The sequence below is a fragment of the Camellia sinensis genome, chromosome 4, assembly GCF_055761805.1.
Source record: "Camellia sinensis isolate YWXY chromosome 4, ASM5576180v1, whole genome shotgun sequence".
In the NCBI taxonomy this organism is placed as follows: Eukaryota; Viridiplantae; Streptophyta; class Magnoliopsida; order Ericales; family Theaceae; genus Camellia; species Camellia sinensis.
Window position 1 is genome coordinate 191,318,076 of NC_138964.1, and position 21,043 is coordinate 191,339,118.

Below are 21,043 nucleotides of genomic sequence, written 5' to 3' on the forward strand. Positions count from 1 at the left end.
TAAGGACGCTGGTAGGGTGACCTATTCATTCCCAAGGAATTTACCAAGAATTTCTGATTCGAAGCACACTGGCTAAACGTGATTCCAATCAGACTTTCAAGGTCATTTTACAAAGGCATGAGACTCTACGGTTTACTATTCCACATAGTAGGTTCCCACTAAAATGTACTATCTTACATATCAAATGACTTCTCTCGTCCTCAATCACCATAGTTCCACGCATCTCGTTGATCATCAAATTCCTCTATTTTCCAAGTATTCTCATAGTCCAGTTTAACATATAGTGCATATAGCTTCCATGACCTTCATTGAAGATTCTAATTTTGCATAATACTATGTTTTCACAAATTAACATGCCTATTCTCACCAATGCTTTAGTCAAACTCTTGATTCCCTTATAACATTAGACATTTCACAACATTTATGTGCCTCAGTGTTACCATATCATAATTAGTTGGTTCAGGTACATGTATTTGCCCTTGTTGCTGTTGTTTCATATTTTCGGTTAAGGCTTCAACCATTCATTCTATCTAGCTAATTCTAGCGTCAGAAGATTCAAATTCGTCTACATTCCTTGTCCTTTCCATTGGCTACACACAAACAGGATGCTTATTAATATAAGGAAAGTTCTCACTGATTTCACATTTCATTCCATATCAGACGTGTTTATACTTTCATTTCAATTCAGATACAGTCACATAATCCCTTACTTTCATACGTTCATGTTCACATGGATTCCACATTCGATATTGCAATTAACATTACATGTTATTCCACTTAGCTTCTTTAATCATGCACAAAGGTTTCATTTCACTGTATTTTCAATAAGGACGTGTTTATAACAGTTCACATACTTACACATGATAATGCAATGTCCCTATTTCATTTCTAGGACATCCTATAGCTCATATGGACACGTGTGTGCGGTATAACTCGTGTTTTGATACCACTCTGTCACAACCCAAACCCGCTCCTGTAGGTTTAGCACCGTGACCGGCTAGTAATCCGTGGATTACTAAAGGCCTCTGAATAGATTAACAAATAATAAGGGGCTGCGGAAGCGATAATACAAAATAGACAAGGTCCAATGAGCTGTGATAACGTACATGGGACAGAACATTTCAAAACTTATTTATATATACATAAACGTGCCGTCCAGATACACAATATTTACAAGGTATTTATAGAATATACTCCCCAAGACCTGACTTTACAGAGCATATGCAAAGACTAGCATGAATACAAAAATAGCCATGGCTTAGGCTTTGTTCGGAACCTCCTCGGGAGGCACAATGGTTGGCTGACAAAATAGAATAGAAGGCCGTCAATTCTGGCCCTGGTCACACGCCAGCTCACCTACATACATAATATAAACTGTGAGCTAAAGCCCAGCGAATAATAACAGAGTAAAGGATTTAATGAATGATGTCCGTCACAGAGTTAGAAATCAAATTATTATCAGAACAGATTCATATATATATTCATAATCATTTCCATAATCAGATTTCACATATAATCATACGTGGTATATCCCTCAACGTTAACAAATCCGATGGCCTAAAAAGGGACGGCCTTGAAGGCATTCTGATGACTCATGTGCACAGAGACGTTTCTAATGACCCATAAAGGGACCTGATGATCCATAAAGGGACGCATATCATATGATGCTAAGGATGCCACGAATAACTTTCAGAATTTTGGATAACCATTCATTCATTTCAAACATAGCATAGCATTTCAGAGAACTAATTACTTCGTATCATAATATTCAGAAAATACTTAACATTGAACATAACTTGACAAAGTTATTACTCATAGAAGATTGGTAGCCCTAACTAGATGGTAAGGCGTCCCTTCACTTGTTCTGAGGCGCGCTACCTACATGAACACACATACAAACACACACTTGAAACACACGTTCGAGTTGTACATAATTTATGTCGTTTGCTTTTAGTGTGTTTCTAACCCTTAATCCTCATTATGGAGTCTTAAACATGGCTTAGAAATGCCTAGGATGAAATGAGGATGCAAGAATGCGTTGGAGAACATTTCTCAAGATTTGTTGAAAATGAGGTCCACGCTCGAGTGTGGCTTTCCTCACTCAAGCGGACATGCAGGCAATGAAGCTTCGCTCGAGCGTGAATTTCCTCGCTCGAGCGTACTGTAAACTCATGAAAAAGTGCTGGATGCATGATTTTCACGCTTGACGGGCGCTCGACCTACGCTCGAACGTGAGACTCAGAACCTCGCTTGAGCGTGGATTCCCTCGCTCGAGCGGACTGTAAAACACAAGAACTTCTAGGTATATGCATTTCACGCTCGAGCGTATACTTCCACGCTCGAGCGGAGTGCACGTACTCAAGGTTCACGCTCAAGGGTAAAGTCCCACGTTCGAGCGTGGATCAAATTTCTAGAAATTCCAGATTTGATCACTAAGCTCAAACTCGACCTTTGAAGCATCAAACTCAATTTTCTGGGCCCAAAACTTTGGAAAACACTTAACAACTCATAGAACAACATGTTTAAAAGATCATTTCAAGAAATCATGGCCCAAAAGGATATCAATTTTGCACAAACTCAACTTAAATTCAATATCAATTGATGAACATCACATGCAAGTACATTTTTGAGCTAAGGCTTTTCAAAACATGATCAAATGCTACCAAATCACATGAAACTCATTGTGTTTCCAAAATCAGAATAGACTCAACACATGCATGACGGATTTTTTGAAATAAATCTCTAAAATGCCATGAAACATGCATGCATGCATGAATTCATTCTTAATTCCCAACCTTTAATTCAATTCACATGTTAATTCGCCTACATAACTGATTTCAGGCATTAATCAACTAAATTACAAGGCTAGAGACTAACATTCTTACCTGAAGTTCTCAATTCCTTTTGGTTAGAGATGTTCTTGAGCAAACCACCAAGGTCTCTTAGCAATTTCTCCCAATCCTCAAGCTTGATCCCAATTCCTTCTTTCTCTCACTCTCTCCCACGTTTTCTTCCTTTCAAAGCTCAAGTGTGGTTAAGAATGACTAAAGGAGGTGAGTGGGGCTCAATTAGCCTAATAAGTGGTAATGGCTCACAAATAAACAAATGTCATTATTTTAATCAAATTTAATTGTTTCAAACCGAATTTTAATTAAACCTACCATAAAATTCTATAAATTCTAACTAGTACATAAATCAAGTCAATTTCTGATTCGAATGCCGATAAGGCTTTCAATTTACATATTAAAGTGGAATTCCAAACAGATATTTCTATAAGTAACAGATAGAAAGCCAAATATCATGCAATTTACATATTAATCCCATAATTCACTTGATCCACTCAATTAGCATCTTTAATAATTGATTAGTTGCTAATTATGGGCCGGGGTTATTACAACACTGTCCAAACCCTAAACGCTCACACTTCTCTCTCTCTTACTTTTTTGCTTTTTTCTTCGCCTTATACATGGCGATGACAACGCTTACTCCATCGTCTCAGTTACTGCCACTACTACCACCTCTACATCTATTCTCGTCGCCACCTTCTCTCTCACCTCCACTTCCACCTCCAACCTCGTTGCCACCGTGTACCTCTCTCTCACTCTCACACCAGTGATCTCCATTCTCCTCTCTTCTCTCTTTCTCTCTCGCTTTAGCCATAACTCCATCGTCGATTGTCGCCATGGCTTGCGTACTAGAATCTTTGGCTTCGGATTGTTGTTGCCATTGAGAATTAGCTCTCCTCTGGGTCATCGGATTCCTCTGCCTTCCTCCACGATCAAAGCTACCTGATCTACCGGATCTGGACTCCGCTGCCTCGGATCTGGACTCCTCTACATGGAAACTTTCTCTCTCATTTTTCCTCTTCATTTTCTTTTATTAGTTCTTCTACACAGATAACACACACACATATATACACACACACATATATACACACACACACACATACACACGAAAATGTGTTTGTTTATACACATTTTCTCATTTATTTCTCTCTTCATATATAAATGTGCTCATTTTATATATATATAGATCCATATGTATGTATAAATATATATGTGGCTTTTGGAAATAGTGATAACATCAATGAGTTCAAATTGAGACATTATTGAAAGAGAATTATAGAGAAACGAAGAGAGAATAGTCGAAATTAACTAACCTAAAGTAGTATTCACTGATACGGAGGAGGAATTGCATAAGTGTTAAATTCACCGATCGTCTCTCTAGGGCTTATGAAGAAGAACAAGCACTTGTTTTCTATTTATCAATAAATAATATGAAATAATTATTATTTTTTATTTCTTATTTTTATTGAGTATTTTAACTGTTTAATGAATTTTTTTTACTCAATGCTTCACCAATTCTTTTATCAAATTCAAATATTGATCCATTTGTATGTATATGTATTGTTGTTGTTGTGTATGTATTTCAATTGTTTGATGATTTGTATTTGGATAGATAAAAATTTGATGATGATGATGAAACAGATGTATATCATTTATATCTGTGCAAACAAAATTTTTGCAACTAAAATTTGTATAGATAAAAGGTTGTCTCTTATCTGTCCAAATTAAATAGAGATTTTCAAGAGATAAACAGATAAAGAAAAAATAAGAAATTAAATAGGTAAAAAATAGAATAGATAGAAAAAATAAATTATAAAAATTCAACAAATAAGTTAAAAAAATTCAATAGATGAAAAAATATTTGAGCAGATAGACAAAAAGTTGAACAGATAGACAAAAAAATTGAACATATAACCAAAAATTTGAACAGATAATTTTTTTTGAACAGATAGTCAACGAATAAAAAAAAGTCAACAAGGTAAAATTAGAAACAAAATTATTTCAAAAAAGATGAACCTATCACCAACAAAAAATATTCATTGGACCTATTATCTTAGCAACAATGATTCATCCCCCCTTTTCCTCCCACCCCCTTTGACCCCCTCTCTCTCTCATTGGTTACATTTTTTTTTTTTTTCTTTTTTTTCCTACTCCTCCAATCACCACCCGCCACGTAGCAAAGGGGGTGAGGGGTGACCCCCAAAAGGGGGTCCCAAGTATTATTCTTATCTTAGAGACTCTCTAAATTAGATTTATCACCAATTTTTTCTAAATAAAATAACATTGCTTGCCATTTTTTCTGCATTTGAAATATGTAGACTCTTTTGACAAATGATTTTTTTAATTAAAAAATATTAAAAAAAATAAAAACTTAAAAAAATTAATTTATATCAAAAAGTGAAAATATTTATTTTTATTTATTTTATAAAGTTAAAGATTCGTTCACATTGACACGATTTTTATATATTTTTTATATAAAGAGTCAAAAATCCATCTTAATAATATTTATTTCTTTTTGCGCCATATTTTAATTAACAAAATGAACACGCTATATGAAATATATGTGCCATGATTTTTATTGAGGGGTGCCATTAGCACCCTATGAATTATTTTAGATCTTTTATTTTTTTGAACTCTTAGTTATAAATTTTGAAACTTTTAAATTTTTTTTTTTCCTTAAATAATATCAAAATTATCCTTGTGAAAATATTTCACCCATTAAATGTATACCTCCACACCTTAAAAAAATCTCACTCCCAAAAAAACCCTAATAAAGCCCACGAAAAAAGAAGAAGAAAATGCAATGTGATTACTATTTCTGATGCCTTATCTACCATTGTCGCAATTGGTATATTCCCCCTCTCTCTATGTATATATATACACACATAATTTCTTAGTTTTCTCATAATAATTTCTTCTCTTGAAGAAAAAATTATAATAATTGGTTTAATTTTCTCAGTAAAATAGGTTTGAACCTATGAATAATGTTCGGTTACCTATTTTTAAACAAATAATAAATGTTCGGTTATCGGTTCTCGAACAAATAAATAATGTTCGGACCTGTGTTCTCAAATTTTGGTCATATGTTCAGGAGTTCAATCCTGAAAAAATGACAAACATATTTTATTATTTTGTCATTTTTCCCAAGAAACTTACCGTTACAAAGTCAATCTCCTTTGAGTTAAGAATAACATTAAAGTTATGAATCTCCTCTAAGTTTTTATTGTTATACTCCTCTTGTTTTATGGAGTTGTGGTTGCTAGAAAAATTTCTACTCATTATCATTACTAGAGAAGTATATGTAATCAAATGGTTGTCATCATTACTGTCGGAATACTGCTACCAAAGGGGTTTCAAGGTTTTGAGAGTTGGTAGGTTTTGAAGGTAAGATTTGGAGAAGATGGATGGGTGGTGATGGAAGTGGGTGCTCTCATAAATCCTAATTCATGATGTAGTGAGTGTGTAGGTTTAATTGTGAGATAGAGTGTCCCAAAATTAATGATATCCTCTGTAGTAATTTTATTTGAAATTATTATTATAATAATAAATAAAAAAATTAAAAATTGAGAGATTCAAAATAATTTATGAGCTGCTAATAAAAGTATTATTTTTATTTTGTAATCTGTATTATGGAAATTTTTAGTTAACTTCATGTCAGCACATTATTAGTTGAAAGGAGATATTTCTCATACTAATTTTCTTCGATAATTCTAGAAGTTTAAAATTTTTCTCGATGAGCATAGATTACTTATACATTAAATTATTAGGGTTGTAGGCGGGTTCATTTGAGTTGATTTTGAGAAAGTTATTAATAGAATTATACAGATTGAGAATTTTTTAACCCGTCACTAACTTGTCCATTTTTAAAAAATGAAATTGATTGAATATTATAACAATTTCAAACCAACAGTTTGAGTTGGTTCAAAATACAAAATGGGTAAAAAACATTAGTAAATATGCAACCATAATTATTTTATTTATTTTTAATTTTAACCAAAAAATATTATTTATTTCAAAAAAAAAAAAGCGCACAAATTAATCAATTGGATGATATTGTTCAAAATTATATTTCACAAATTCATATATAAAATAATTAAATTAGGGGAAAAAATACGCGATAAAAATGAGAAATGGACGTTATGTCAAATGTCTACTTACTGTTGTTATTTGTTGCTAAGTGCAAAACAATTATGTCAAATATCTACTTAATGTTGTTATGTGTTGCTAAGTGCAAAACAATTTTGTCAAATATCTACTTAATGTTGTTATGTGCTGCTAAGTGCAAAACAATTTTGTGGGTGTATATAAACATGCTAGGACAATTTGTAGGCAGAATAACAAACTTTAAACCATAACCTCTAGATTTTTATTATTTAACCTGCTCAATCAACCCAGTGAACACCTAGGTTAAAAGTCATTTTTTTTACTTTCTGAATTTTTTTTAAAATAAAAAAATTAGAAAAAAGCAAGAAGGAATAGGCCTTAACCTGGTTAACCAACCCAGTGAACACCTATGATTGCTTGAATTAAACTTCCTAAGTTGAGAAGGCCAAAAAAGTTTACAAGATTCTCTATTCTACGAATTTTATATGCGCTGAATTATGATGGACTAGTCTCTTATCAATTTTTCTTTTTTAAATAATCTATTATTTAGGCACTAGATAATTTGAACACATCAGAGTCAGCTTTATTTTATTCTATTTTTTATCCATATTATTTCCCTTATATTTTTGGTAGACTATTATTTCCATTATCAAAAAATAAAGGACAAACATACCATCCTTAAAATCCAAAATAAAAAATTAATCAAAAGCTTACAAAAATTGATAGGGAAGAACATCTTTACTTCGCAGACGAAAAACTTTATAGTAACAGATAAGCTTTCAAAATTCTGATCCAGGTAAAAGTTACAAATGTGAAACGAGAGAAAACATGATCTGATACAGTTTTTTAAAACTACTGAAAAGTCTATCATCCAACACTGCAAAACTATTGAACAATCACAAACAAAGTTGGTGTAGGCAGTAAAAACTAGATGAAGTCGACTACCAGTGCCCAGATCGGATACACTAACAAAAGGATAATGCCGAGTGTGTTAGATATACCATTGGTTTGTGTGAAGGAATTTCTGAATCCACCGGATGCCCTGATGTGTTCTTGCAGCAGATAACAACCAATAATAAGACATATTAAGACGCCGACCCAGTTCTCCCGTAGGGTGTGTGCAAAGAAGTTTGGAGCAACTACCAGAAGAAGAATCAACGACCCGGGCATCTCCAGCCAGTCTGCATTTAGTCAACACAATTGATGAAGATGACATAAAATGCAGTAAATGAGTACGGCACTTCTAATTGAAGGTGTACACTCCAACTTAAAGCACATTTGTACTGTAAATTGGTGAGTGCATGAATTTCATGGGTACACAATTCTTGGAGTCTAGTGATAGAAGTGTAATATACAAAATTATCAAGAAATGTATAGTTTGAGCTCCTTTTTTCATTTTGGTCTGTAGTTGGGCAATCAAAGGAAAAAAATTAGCCCAGATGAGAGGAAAATAGCCTCTTCAAAATACAAGGAATTATACTATGACAGATAGGCCACAAAAAATAAAAAAGTAAATAACTTCCTCCCAAACATTATTAAATCAAAATCTAAGAGAATAATCAGATGGCATTTTTTACAGATCAGTTTTGTTCAGATCTCCCTTTTTTAATTACTTACAAATATACACTGTTTTTTTAAACCTTAGTCATCAACTAGTAAAAAGCATTTTAGTAAAGATGATTCAAACAGCCAAGAATGCATGAGTCAACGAGACAATAAGCACAGCTTCAACAAATGGAATAGGCACTACAAGGATATCTAGCAGGGGATGATGTAGATTTTTGTATCATACCCTCCTTATATGATGGAAAAGAGGTTAGCCATGGAGTCTTTCACTCTGGGAAATTTAGGGTTGGTTTGGGATGTTCTAAAAGAGTGTATTTTTTGACTTATTGGCTTATATGGGTTGGGTTTGGGTTGGGTTTGATGTGATGTGTTAGAGATGTGATGTGATTTAAATAAGATGATATGACTTAAATAGGATAGAGACTTTTTGTATTATTTAGTTTATGCCAAACCAACCCTTATTATTCATCTTTAAGATGGTAATTACCCAATTCCTTGTACCAATTTACACAACTCAAAACATTCAGATCAAGGATCTAAAATATGGTGCAAATTTAGAACCAGCAGGCTTGGAAGCAGAAGTTCAAAGTTCAGCAAAAGCAAAGCTTATAAGGAGACAGAGTGGATAACAAATTGCAAGTAAAAGATGGTATTCTGATACCCTTGCAAGGTTCTTTCCTTCTGGTTAGGTTTCACAACAATATGAAAATGAGAGGGATGAAATTTTAAAATTGTAAATTTAGCAAGAAATTTATCGAGCAAACATAAACAGCGAGCCAAAATACGTAGTTTTGCAGGTAATAAACAACTAAAACTATCAGCAGGCTCAATGATGGGGAAACAGATAGCATATTATTCTGCAAGCTTGCCATACTTGATAAACAATTCTGTAACTGGATTCTTACCCGGGAAATAGCGAGGGAAGAAAAGCCTTAGTACAACTGCAATGAAAGTAACCCATTTCCCAAACTCTCCTCTAAAGAATGAAGAAATTAACTCATGAAGAACATCAATTTCAATGAAGGAAAACATAATAAAAGAAATTCAACTCCAAATTAGAGATGTTCACCTTAAGAAGTTGAACAAGACTGACGGAAGACTAAAGAAAATATAAGGAACTAAAAGTGAAGTCAGCATGTTTGTTCTCCAGTTTGTTCGATCCAATATCAACAAGTAACTGCAGAAACATATACAAGGCAGTGGTTCATATATATAAGTCTATCCACAAGTAGTTTATAAAAAAAAATTCAGTATATACGTATGCAAATGTCAAATAAAGTGAAGAAGCAAGTGAATGATATTATGAATTAGCAAAAAAAACTAAAATGAATGATAATATGACTATTCCATAACTGCAGTTTTTAAGGTAGTGGTTAAGGTCTAATCCATCACCCAATTGTAGCTATTGAGTCTACTTCTGTCAAAATTTTAGAAGAAACATCTTTTGTGCTTGCTAGTTTTGAGGTTATATTTGAACCAAGAAAGCACAATGAACTCGATCTCTGAATAACTGCATAACCAAAATTTTGTGTACAAAACAGGGTTGATAGGAAAGCAAAGGTTCTTACACACAGCAGCAATTTATACATACAGAAGTAACTGCACAGGAATCAAAAAAAAAAAAAAAAAAAAAAAAAAAAAAAAAAAAAAAACAGAAAAGGGGAAAAAAAGAAGAAGAAGGTACTCATTCCTAAGTAATTCATATAGACTATGAAATCATATATTTAGTAAATGAAACTCAACCACAAGCATGTCTATATTTTGAGGAACAGATTGGAAACTGGAAATTTAGCAGCAAAGACAAATATTTATTCAATGTATCACTTGCCACAATGTCTTGTGATTAAAGACACCCAGAAAATGATCTACAAGCAATCACACAGACAAATGAGACACAAATATTTACGTGGTTCAGCCCAAAGCCTACGTCCACGAGAGAAAGAGAGAAAGCTTCACTATGGTCAAAACAAATACAAAAACAGAGGAGTCTCACTCTCTCTACTCAACTCACAGATCATACACTTTTCATAACTCTCTCTTTTCTTCACTCTTGATCTCTCTCATTACAATCTCAGATCACAGCTCCTCCCATTTATACACAAACAGGAGAGTTGCTTGCCAACGACCAACTATCAAAAATAAATAGAGAGCCATTAACACAGCCACCTTAGGTTTGAGAATCTTCAGCAAATCTGTAGCCCAAATCTGCAGCCTCCATTCTTGACGCATGGTGTGGATACTCAACAATTCTCCCCCTCCACACCCATGAGGAGTAGGATCCTTGCTGGAAGTCCATTCCAACAATGTCATTGCATTCTTTGAGTTTGTCTCTCGAGACCACCTTTGTAAGTATGCTGGCAGGATTCTTATCTGTGTGGATCTTGACTAGTTCCAATAACTGCTTCTCCATCACTTTGCGTATCCAATGATATCGAACATCAACGTGCTTCGTGTGAGAATGGTACACAGAATTCTTGCTTAGGTCTATGACACTCTGGCTATCACAATGTACCATGAACTTCTCCTGCTCTAGTCCAAATTCTTGGAGAAACCGCTTCAACCACAACATCTCTTTCCCAGCTTCCGCTGCGGCAATATACTCTACCTCGATTGTGGATAAAGTAACACACTTCTGCAGCTTGGACTGCCAAGACACAACTCCCCCCTGCAAAAGTGAACAAAAATTCTGATGTAGATTTCCTACCATCAAGATCGCCTGCCATATCTGAATCAGTATAGCATTCCAAGACTGGTTTTGCTCCTTCAAAGCACAAACACATTTTAGATGTACCCTTAATGTACCTCAGAATCTACTTGACTGCTCCCAATGCTCTTTCCCTGGATTGGAAAGAAATCTACTCACAACTCCAACATCTTGAGCAATATCTGGTTGAGTAGATACCATTGCATGCATTAAACTCCCTACTGCAGAAGAGTAGGGAATTACCTCCATCTCTTCTCTTTGTTTTGTAGAGGAAGGACAAGAACTCTTGCTCAACTTGAAATGATTAGCCAGCGGAGTACTGAGTGGCTTGGCATCTTTCATGTTGAACTTATCAATCACCCGTTCAACACACTTCCCTTGTGACAACCACTTCTTGGCTTTCCTGTCACGTATAATTTTCATGCCCAAAATTTATTTTGCAGGGCCTAGGTCCTTTATGTCAAAAGACTGTGATAACTCCTTCAGTGATCTGAATGCTGCAACATCCTGACCAACAATTGACATGTCATCAACATAGAGCAGGAGTATGATGAAGTTTCCATCGGGAAATTTCCTGACAAATACACACTGGTCTGCAGCAGTTCTCTTGTACTCATGACCCACCATGAATGAGTCAAACTTCTTGTACCACTGTCTTGGCACCTGTTTGAGGCCGTAGAGACTATTCTTCAATCTGCAGATTAAGTTTTCTTTTCCTTTTACTTCAAAACCTTTTGGTTGCTCCATGTAAATTTCTTCCTCCAAATTACCATGGAGAAATGCCGTCTTCACATCTATTTGTTCAAGTTCCAAATTCAAACTGGGCGCTAGGCTCAAAACTACTCGAATAGATATCATTTTCACAACTGGCAAGAAGATTTTATCAAAATCAATACCTTTCTTCTGCCCAAAACCTTTGACAACCAATCGAGCCTTATACTTGACTAGCTTTCCGCTGTCATCTTTCTTCAACTTGAACACCCATTTGTTCTTCAGTGCTTTTTGACCCTGGGAAAGTTTTACCAAATCAGTAAGTCTGATTTTTCTGCAAGGGCTACATCTCTTCTTGAATAGCTTGCTGCCAGTTACTCTTTTCCTTATGATTCTGAGCTTCTTGAAAACTTTCTGGCTCCCCCTCATCAATAAGCAAAATATACATAGAAGCAGGGTATTTCGACGACGGCTTAGGCTCTCTTGTTGATCTTCATAACTGTGGACCAACAGTCTCTGGAAAAAGGGGTTGTGGCTTCCCCTGCTCAATACCCTCTTCTTCTAGATCTTCTTCTTTTGGAAATCCATCCTGCACCTCTACATCATTGGCTGCATACTGTGGTAGCTCTTCTTCATTAGTGGCATGCTGTGATGGTGTAGGATTCGGAACAATTTCTGAAACATCATCTACTTTGGGTTTGGCTAGTTGCCCAAAGTCTTCTAAAGTATGTGGCCTTCTTGAAACACCACATATCTGCTTCGAATAACCTTCTTATTTTTAGGATCTCACAATCTGTATCCAAATTCTTTATCTCCATATCCAATAAAAATGCATAGAGTCATCCAACTTCTACCTGTGCTCCTTGGATACATCTTAGTTGCACGAAGTGGGAACGGGAAAGGGAACGAAAGCGGGAGCGGGGAATCGTAGACATTTCAAGAATCGTTAGTTGGGAGCATTTGTGTATATTTTAAATAATATATAAAAATATATTGTAAGATTATATTTTTTTATGGGACTATACATGTTATAAATAAATAAGAATTATAAAAAATTATATGTTAAAATATTCTAATTATATACTTTTATTAGAATTTTTTTAATTTATTCTAAAATATTTTTGTTAAAAATTATTTGTTTTATGTTATTTTCTTAAAAAAATAGCATAATAATATTAATTTAATAAATATAATACATAAATAAATACACATAAATTTATAAAGATAATATATAATATATAAATTAAAACATATATATATATATATAAATAAAAACATATATTTATAAAAACAAATATATATACATAGTATGTATTATATATATATATATATATCTTTAATCTGAGAAGAGAAGATCACAGAGAGAGAGACGTCGCGAGAAGACCAGCGAAGAAGAGAGAGAAGTCGCGATGGCCTATGTGCAACCCGCGAAGACCAGCGAAGAGGGAGACATTGCGATGACCAGTGAAGAGGAGAGAGAAGTAGCGAGTAGGAAGAGAGAAGTCTGTGATGTCCTATGTCTTGCGATGGCCAGCGATGGAGCTCTGACTGAGAAGAAGACAGATTCGTGATCAGATTCGCGTTTCTTTTGCATCAAAATCGCGATTCTTCAACGAAATTGAGTCAAAAGCGCAGAATCACACTTCTGAGGAAGAATCGTGAGCAGCATGAATGATTCCTAATACTAAGGGATACATGTGCAAATGCTTTGCACCTGAACACTCTCAAGTGAGAGTAAGAAATCTCCCTTCCAGACCATACCTTTTTTTGGAATCTCAAAATTCAGTGCAACTGATAGCGATCTGTTGATCAATTAGCAAGTAACACGAACAGCTTCTCCCCAAAATGACTTTGGTAGCTTTGCCATTTTGAACATACATTTGACCTTCTCTACAATGGTCCGGTTCATTCTCTCAGTTACACCATTGTGTTGTGGGGTTCCAAGAACAATCTTCTCATGCCGGATGTCGCGAGTAGCACAGTAGGCTTTAAACTCCTTGGACGTGCACTCGCCTCCATTGTCTGTTCGGAGACACTTCAGCTTCTTGCCGGTCTCTCTTTCCACCATAGCATGGAATGTCTAGAAATGCTGGAACACCTTAGCTTTGGTCTTTAAGACATAAAACCATACCTTTCGTGATTTATCATCAATAAATGTCAAAAAGTATTTTTTACCACCCAAAGATTCCACTTTTATGGAATCGCATACATCATAGTATACTCTGCTCAACAACTCTGATTGTCTTCTAGATGATGAGTGGAAAGCGACTCTATGATGCTTCCCAAATAAACAGTTGTCACAAGGGTTCAATTTTGCATCTTTGGCAAAGGGAATAAGAGACTTCGTTGCCAAAATCTGCAACCCTTTCTCACTCATGTGACTTGGTGATGCTTCATCTTTTACTGCGTTGAGGCTATCTAAAATCACATTCACATGAGTCTTGTACTTGCCGAAGTAGTTCTCATAGCCTTGTCAATCTAAGACTATCCCTGAAATAAGATTCAGGCATAAATCGGGAACATGCCTGACATCTTTTAACACCATTGTGCACCCAACTTTGGCTTGGATATGAACATCACGGATTTCCATAATCTTCGAAAAATTGGAGTTACCCATCTTCACTGTACCAAAATCTCCAACTTGATACGCACTAAAGAACTCCTTCCGGGGTGTAGCGTGATAGGAAGCTGCTGTATCTACTACTTACTCGGTATCGTTGTCTGACATATGGATGCATTCTTCTTCTTCAACAGAGAATAATGAAATATCCTCAGAGACAATAATTGCAGTGTTCCCATCTTCGATCTTTGACTGTCTATTGCCTTGTTTTTGTTCTCCCTTCAAGGCATAACAATATTTCTTTATGTGACCCTCCTAGCTACAATGGTAACATGTGAACCTTGGCCGGCTTGTACCATCTTTGGACTTCCCTCTGTCTTGAGATTTTCCTCTGCTACGTCCTTTACTTTTGCTTTTTCCCCTACCTCTGCCTCCACCTATATTTCTGTGACGAGAGCATGGGATTGATCTCCACCCATATCTTTCTTTCTTACCTTTTCACTAAATAAAGCATCAGTGGCCATGTTCGTGGTCAGTCTTCCTTTAGGTGCAGAGTTGCTGAAGGACACCACCAACATCTCGTAACTATCTGGCAAAGGGGCTGAGCAGCAATAGAGCCTGCATCTCATCATCCAGCTCCACAATTGCTAATTCGTTTACCAGATTTTGGAACTCACTGGTGTGTTCTGCAATAGAGACGCCGCCTTTCAGCTTCAAATTTACGAGCCTTCTCATTAGAAGGGCATTATTTCAAGCAGTCTTCAACTGGTATATGCCTTCTAATTTTGTCCAAAGAGCATAGGCATCAGTCACTTGGGCGACATGGTGGAAGACACTATGATCGATCCATTGTCTGATCTGGCCAATGGTCTTTCGGTTCTTCCGCTTCCAATCTTCATCCTTCCCCGTAGCAGGTTTAACTCCATTAAGCTCAATGGGGTCAAACAAATCTTGACAATATAAGACATCCTCCATTCTTGGCTTCCAAATTGCATAGTTGGAAGCATTTAGCTTGATCATGGATCCTGAAGCCAATGTTGATTCCTTCATCTATAATTGTCTCTACAAAAATGATCTCTGTCTGAAAAATCAGACTTCCCTATTGAGTCCGGACTGGTCAAATTAGTCGGAAGAGCACTTCGGATTGCCAAAAATAAAAACTGCAAATTTTTAAAATCTGATTTGCAAAATTTGACTATACAGATATGTCCAAAATATTCCAAATAGTTGAAAAACACTATTGGATCGTCAAAAACGAATTTCAAATAGCTCAGATCAAGCCAAAACAGGTTGAACGGTTCAGATCGGTAGAATCTGGAGTGGCTGAGAAGCATCGAATAATTTCTTAGGTTCGGTTGGCGTCAGTTTGACGTCAGCGGCTTGGTCAACGCGGCTTGGCTCCGGGTCGGCTCGGTCAACGCGGGTCAGATGGCATTGGTATTGACAGCTAGACGTCAGCAACCGGCGATAGGATGACGTCAGCGATTGGAAGAACGAGGACAATGCGTGCCATGCGTGTAGCGCGTCGCTACGCGTGGTCAAGGTGTCAGAGGGCGCGTGACAGCACGTGAAGGCTCCTCTGGCGTCCTTTTGCGATGCAATTTTTTTGTGTGCTCGTCTCGTCGAGGGCTTCAACCTAGTGTGATCAAAAGTGGATTTTGACCATTTTGATTTATAGGCAATTCTAAAAAACACACCATGTTTTTCTAAAAAAACGACCAACGAGACTCTGATACCACTTGTTGTGATTAAAGACATCCATAAAATGATCTACAAACAATCACACACACAAATGAGACACAAATATTTACGTGGTTCGCCCCAAAGCCTACGTCCACGGGTGAAAGAAAGAAAGTTTCACTATGATTAAAACAAATACAAAAACAGAGGAGGAGGAGTCTCACTCTCACAGATCATACACTTCTCACAACTCTCTTTTTTCTTCACTCTTGATCTCTCTCATTACAATCTCAGCTCACAGCTCTTCCCATTCATACACAAACGGGAGAACTACTTGTCAACAACCAACTACCAAAAATAAATGGAGAGCCATTAACACAGCCATCCTAGGTTTGAAAATCTTCAGCAAATCTGCAGCCTCCATTCTTGACGCATGGTGTGGATACTCAACAGAATGTACAAGTGGCAGGAATAGACTTCATGAAGCATATAGATGTAATGAACATGCTACAGTTATAACTTTTGATTTACCCCATTGGCTGCATGTATTTTACAAACACATTCAAGCACTATTTCTCCCATGATCCATTTTCACAGTTGCCAGAGGTGTATATTTTCCAAATGGAAAGGGCGGTTGGATTATTTGGCCACAAGAGATCCTTCTTATTTTCTTTTGCTCTAGGTACAAAAAAAGATTGAGGTGCAATATAAAAATAGAAAAATTGGCTACAGAAGAATTGACCATGTACAAGTACAACAATCCGAGTTTTTTTTTTTTTTTTGTTTTGTTTTTTTTTTTAAAGGTAGTGTTAGCAATTCTTACTACTCAAACAAACTATAGGTGAAATAATCACTGAAAAAGAGTGTTCATTAAATTAAAAGATGATGATGATGGACTAAGGCATCATTTGGGAATGTCACGTTTTAGCTAAAAAAGTCATTAAAAAGTCAATCCTCAGATCATCCCTGAACTAAAGTGAAATTTGGGTGAAAATGAGAGATAGAAAGAAAACATACATAGCAGCAAAGGAGGAAACCCATTCGAGGAAGGAAGTGCCGAACCCTAGGCCACCGACCTTGGTGGCGTCGTTAATGAGTCGCTTGGCGGCGATCTTCAGCTCATTCATGTCGGAATTCATCGATTGGGTTGGGGCTGGATGATCGGTCTTCATTGCCAAATACTCCATTTTCCTCCCCATTTTCTCACACAGATCTGATCTGATAAAAAAAAAAAAGCGAACACCAAGCAGAGAGCGTGTACGTGTGTTTGTGGTGTGTGTGCCAACTGTGCTTGTTTTGAGCTGTATGTACAGTGTGGGGATTTTATTTTGTTTTATTATCATTATTATTATTTTTTTTTTGAGAACATGGAGTGGGAAATTTATGCCACACACTGTTATTTCATCATCAATAGTATATGATAGTCTCCCTTCATATCTTTATCTCTCTATATTTCTTTTCATATTCTTTTTTATAGGACTTAATTCTAAATTCATACTACTTCATAAACATTTCTGTAAAAGTTACTTCTATAAAAAATTAATTTTATTGAATAATTATAAATATATAAATAATATTTTATTTTAAAAAATAAATAATTTAAGTTTACAATTATATTTATCATTTATTTTATAAGAAAAAATGTGATTTTTTTATATTTATAAATGTCCGATGAAATTTATTTTTTGTATAGATAACCTTTATTGCAAAACTTACGAGATAGACGGTTTGCATCACTGGTGCGAGTTTAGAATTGAGCCCCATAAGAGAAGTATGAAGAGATAAAGTATTATACGAGCACGAAATAATGTTCTCGTATAATCCTGTTGATCAAGTCTGCGCTCCTCCAAACGTCGTCGTTTTGTTCCCTGAAAACATAAACGTGAGCTAGTCGGCGGGTGTGTGCCTGATACCTCTCTGATGCCTAAGTCAGCAAAATAGACAGATAGACAAAAGCTCTGTGTAATCCGAGAATCAAAGTTGTGTGTTACCTCTACATAAGTTATGTCGTGAGCTTTTATAGGTTTTGCGTGGCACAATCCTAGTAGGACCCTTACTTCTCAAGGTAGAGTCTTCCTAGGAATCACATTCCTGAAAGATAGTCCTTCAACACCCCCCTCACTGCTTTAACCAAGTGAGATGGTTTTACCTCGGTTAGATGTTAGTATGACCAAGCTAACACCATCCCTTTGACACATTTAATTCAGCGTGTTCACATGCAACACCTAACTCGGCTCTTGTTCACTTGTACCTCGGTTTTGTCTATTGAGACCGAGCTAACTACAGCAAGCTTTGACCGAGCTAACAAGAGCAAGGTCTACCTTAAGAAGCCCAAACCCCTCGGCTCCGAATACTATGACCGAGCTAATCATCACCACTCCGACCGTGGTGACTGCAACCATACTTGGACTGAGCTAGCAGCAAAGTCCACTTTGCTAAGCCCTTTTCACCACGGCCCATAAAACGACCCATTACTACGCTTGGGCCTAGCTCGGCCCTAATGCACATAAAAACTCCCTTTCAATTGCCCCTTAATTCCATCTGCCATGCAGGGTTTGGGATTACCTTTTTACCAGCCGAGCTAAAAGTTGGCCTTTAACTGAGCTAAATTGATACCGGGCTACTAATTTTGTCCGGTCAAAAAACGTCTTTTCAGTCACGCTGTACATCTGAATCGCTTGCTATTCCCATAGACACGTGGCTGGCCCCTATCAGTTGAGTACAGCTGTCAACGCCGTCTTCATACCTCGTGAATTTTGAACAGTTCCGCCCAAATATAGGTTTTATACAAAACCCTTATCTTTTCAAATCAAAACATTTTTGTTCATCTTCTCTCTCTTGCCCTCTGAGCCTCCATCTTTCCAAACACAGCACCTGCGAAGCTCATCCTTGCGGTCTTGATCTTCATCCTTTCGACTCAAAGCTGTAAGTGATTCCAGCCTTCTTTCTTTCCACTTATTTCGTATAGTATAGCAATATACAACATAGTATATGTATGTTTTTCAAAACATACTAGCACAGTTTTCACATCAATGAGAAATAACCTCTTGGTCTCAAAAACCATATGATAGATCCTCTACTAGATTCTCACTCAATCTGTAACATGATGTATTTGATCTGAAATAAGATTACGACCGAACTAGAAATCTGTTTGCTCCAAGGTGCGCACAAAACTGGACTAGAAAACTCCACCCATTGACCGAACTAAGATTTTGCGCCACTCTTTCTATTACAATCGGTCCAAAAACCTTCCTTTTTATTCAGCCGAGCTAAAAGAGTTTTGCTCCAACTGAACTAAAAACTGGTTGCACCCCACGTAACCGAACTAGGGTTATATTTATTTTGCCTTTGTACTTAGCCCAGTCCAATGGTCTAGGCTTAACACTTTTTATCTCCACTTTGCAGACTCTGACTAGGTTGGCCAGGCACACATTTGTACGCTCAACCGAGATACTCAACATCATCTCAACACCGCGCTAGGACTCCGGGCTAAGTTATACATAATTTAAGTCATAAAAGGGTAAATATCGATTCCTAGTAAACTCACCAAGGGTTATTGCTGAATTCCGCAAGGATTACCAAATTCCAGACGACGTCTATCTTTCCCTAGCCGAACTAGACACCACGCCCTGGGAAAAACAAGGTTTCGTTCCATTTACCGTACTATCCATTGTTGAAGCCGGTCTCCGATTCCCAGTCCAGCCACTCATTTGTGAATTCCTTAGGCAGACAAGAATATGCCTAACCCAACTTAGCACCAATTCTTACAGAATAATAAATGGCATCACCGAGCTAAATCGCCGACTTGGCCTCAACCTTAGTTTAGCCGAGCTATTTCACCGATATTCACTTGGCTAGAATGAAGATGGCTGGGTATACTATTTAAGAATAAGAAGACGCCGAGAGAAAATAATCAAAAACACACCGGACAAAGACGTAAATGACAATGACTTTTTCTGAGTCTCGGGCAACTTCGAAAACCAGGAAGCCCAGATACTGGGCGACCGAATTAACTGGAATAAGGGAGTAGTCGGTATGAATACCTCGGCTTAGCTTGTGCGTTCTTTACTCTGTTTATAAGTTTTGCACCGTGCTAACCATTTCCTTTTTCTTATGCAGACTTGAACCAACTAAAGTTGCAGTACCAATACCCCAATCTTGACACACTTCACTCCGCACTTCGGTACCGCGATCGAGGTTGGGCCGAGCTACTCAATTTTGAACCGACATATAGACACAACAGTAGGAGGAAGACCATGGTGACAGGTTTCCTCCTGGAACCTTCACTAGAACCAGATCCAACATTACCCCAAATCAATCTCATTCCACTAATCGAAGAACAAGAGATGGCCAAACGTCGAGCTGTCCGAGCATTGATTACCGAGACGACCCAAGCTGAGGTACCATAAGTCGGCCAAACAAATGAGGCCGTGGTGGCCCTTCCAACGGCCCGAGCCTTGTCATCTCGGCCAAGCAAGCGCGCTCGCACATCTGTTACCGAGCCACAACACCTCATTGACGAAGATGATACCATACTTCCTCAATCCACCCAGTCGAGCCCAGAACTAGTGCGTTCTGACCGGGTTAGCCCTTCAAAGTAAGGGTGGGCGCGGGTCGGTTGCGGCCACGGAACCTCCAATCCGCCGTTCGTCCGCCAGATTGGCGGATTAGAGAAAATCAATCCGCATCCGTCCGCCAATCCGGCGGATGTGGATTGAGCGGATTGGCGGTTTGGCGGATGGATGCGAATCGGTTTGGCGGTTTAAAATTTTATAAATTTTCAACATAATTCAACTTGTGCACTTCCTCAAAAAAAAAGAAAAAAAAAAGAAGAAGAAAGTATTACAGTCAATGACTTAAAAAAATATTACA

The 21,043-nt window shown here is 36.9% G+C and overlaps 1 protein-coding gene across 1 annotated transcript; it reads right to left on the bottom strand.

The window, feature by feature from the left end:
* Positions 1–7,669: 7,669 nt before the first annotated feature.
* Positions 7,670–17,578, bottom strand: LOC114262355 (cold-regulated 413 plasma membrane protein 2). Its single transcript, XM_028202722.2, has 4 exons — positions 17,189–17,578; positions 9,586–9,693; positions 9,422–9,492; positions 7,670–8,131 (listed from the first exon to the last, which is right to left on the bottom strand). The coding sequence occupies exons 1-4, from the start codon at positions 17,512–17,514 to the stop codon at positions 7,878–7,880; spliced, it is 759 nt and encodes a 252-aa protein (XP_028058523.2). The 5' UTR covers positions 17,515–17,578; the 3' UTR covers positions 7,670–7,877.
* Positions 17,579–21,043: the final 3,465 nt, after the last annotated feature.

Bases quoted from the DNA above. Each gene is read 5' to 3' on its own strand.
- LOC114262355 (XM_028202722.2), bottom strand. From the start codon at position 17,514: ATGATAATAAAACAAAATAAAATCCCCACACTGTACATACAGCTCAAA. The intron at 9,694-17,188 runs GTATGTTTTCTT...ATGTTTCTGCAG, and splicing joins GTTTCCTCCTTTGCTGCTAT to TTACTTGTTGATATTGGATC. The intron at 8,132-9,421 runs GTAAGAATCCAG...GACTAAATGCAG, and splicing joins CTTCCCTCGCTATTTCCCGG to ACTGGCTGGAGATGCCCGGG.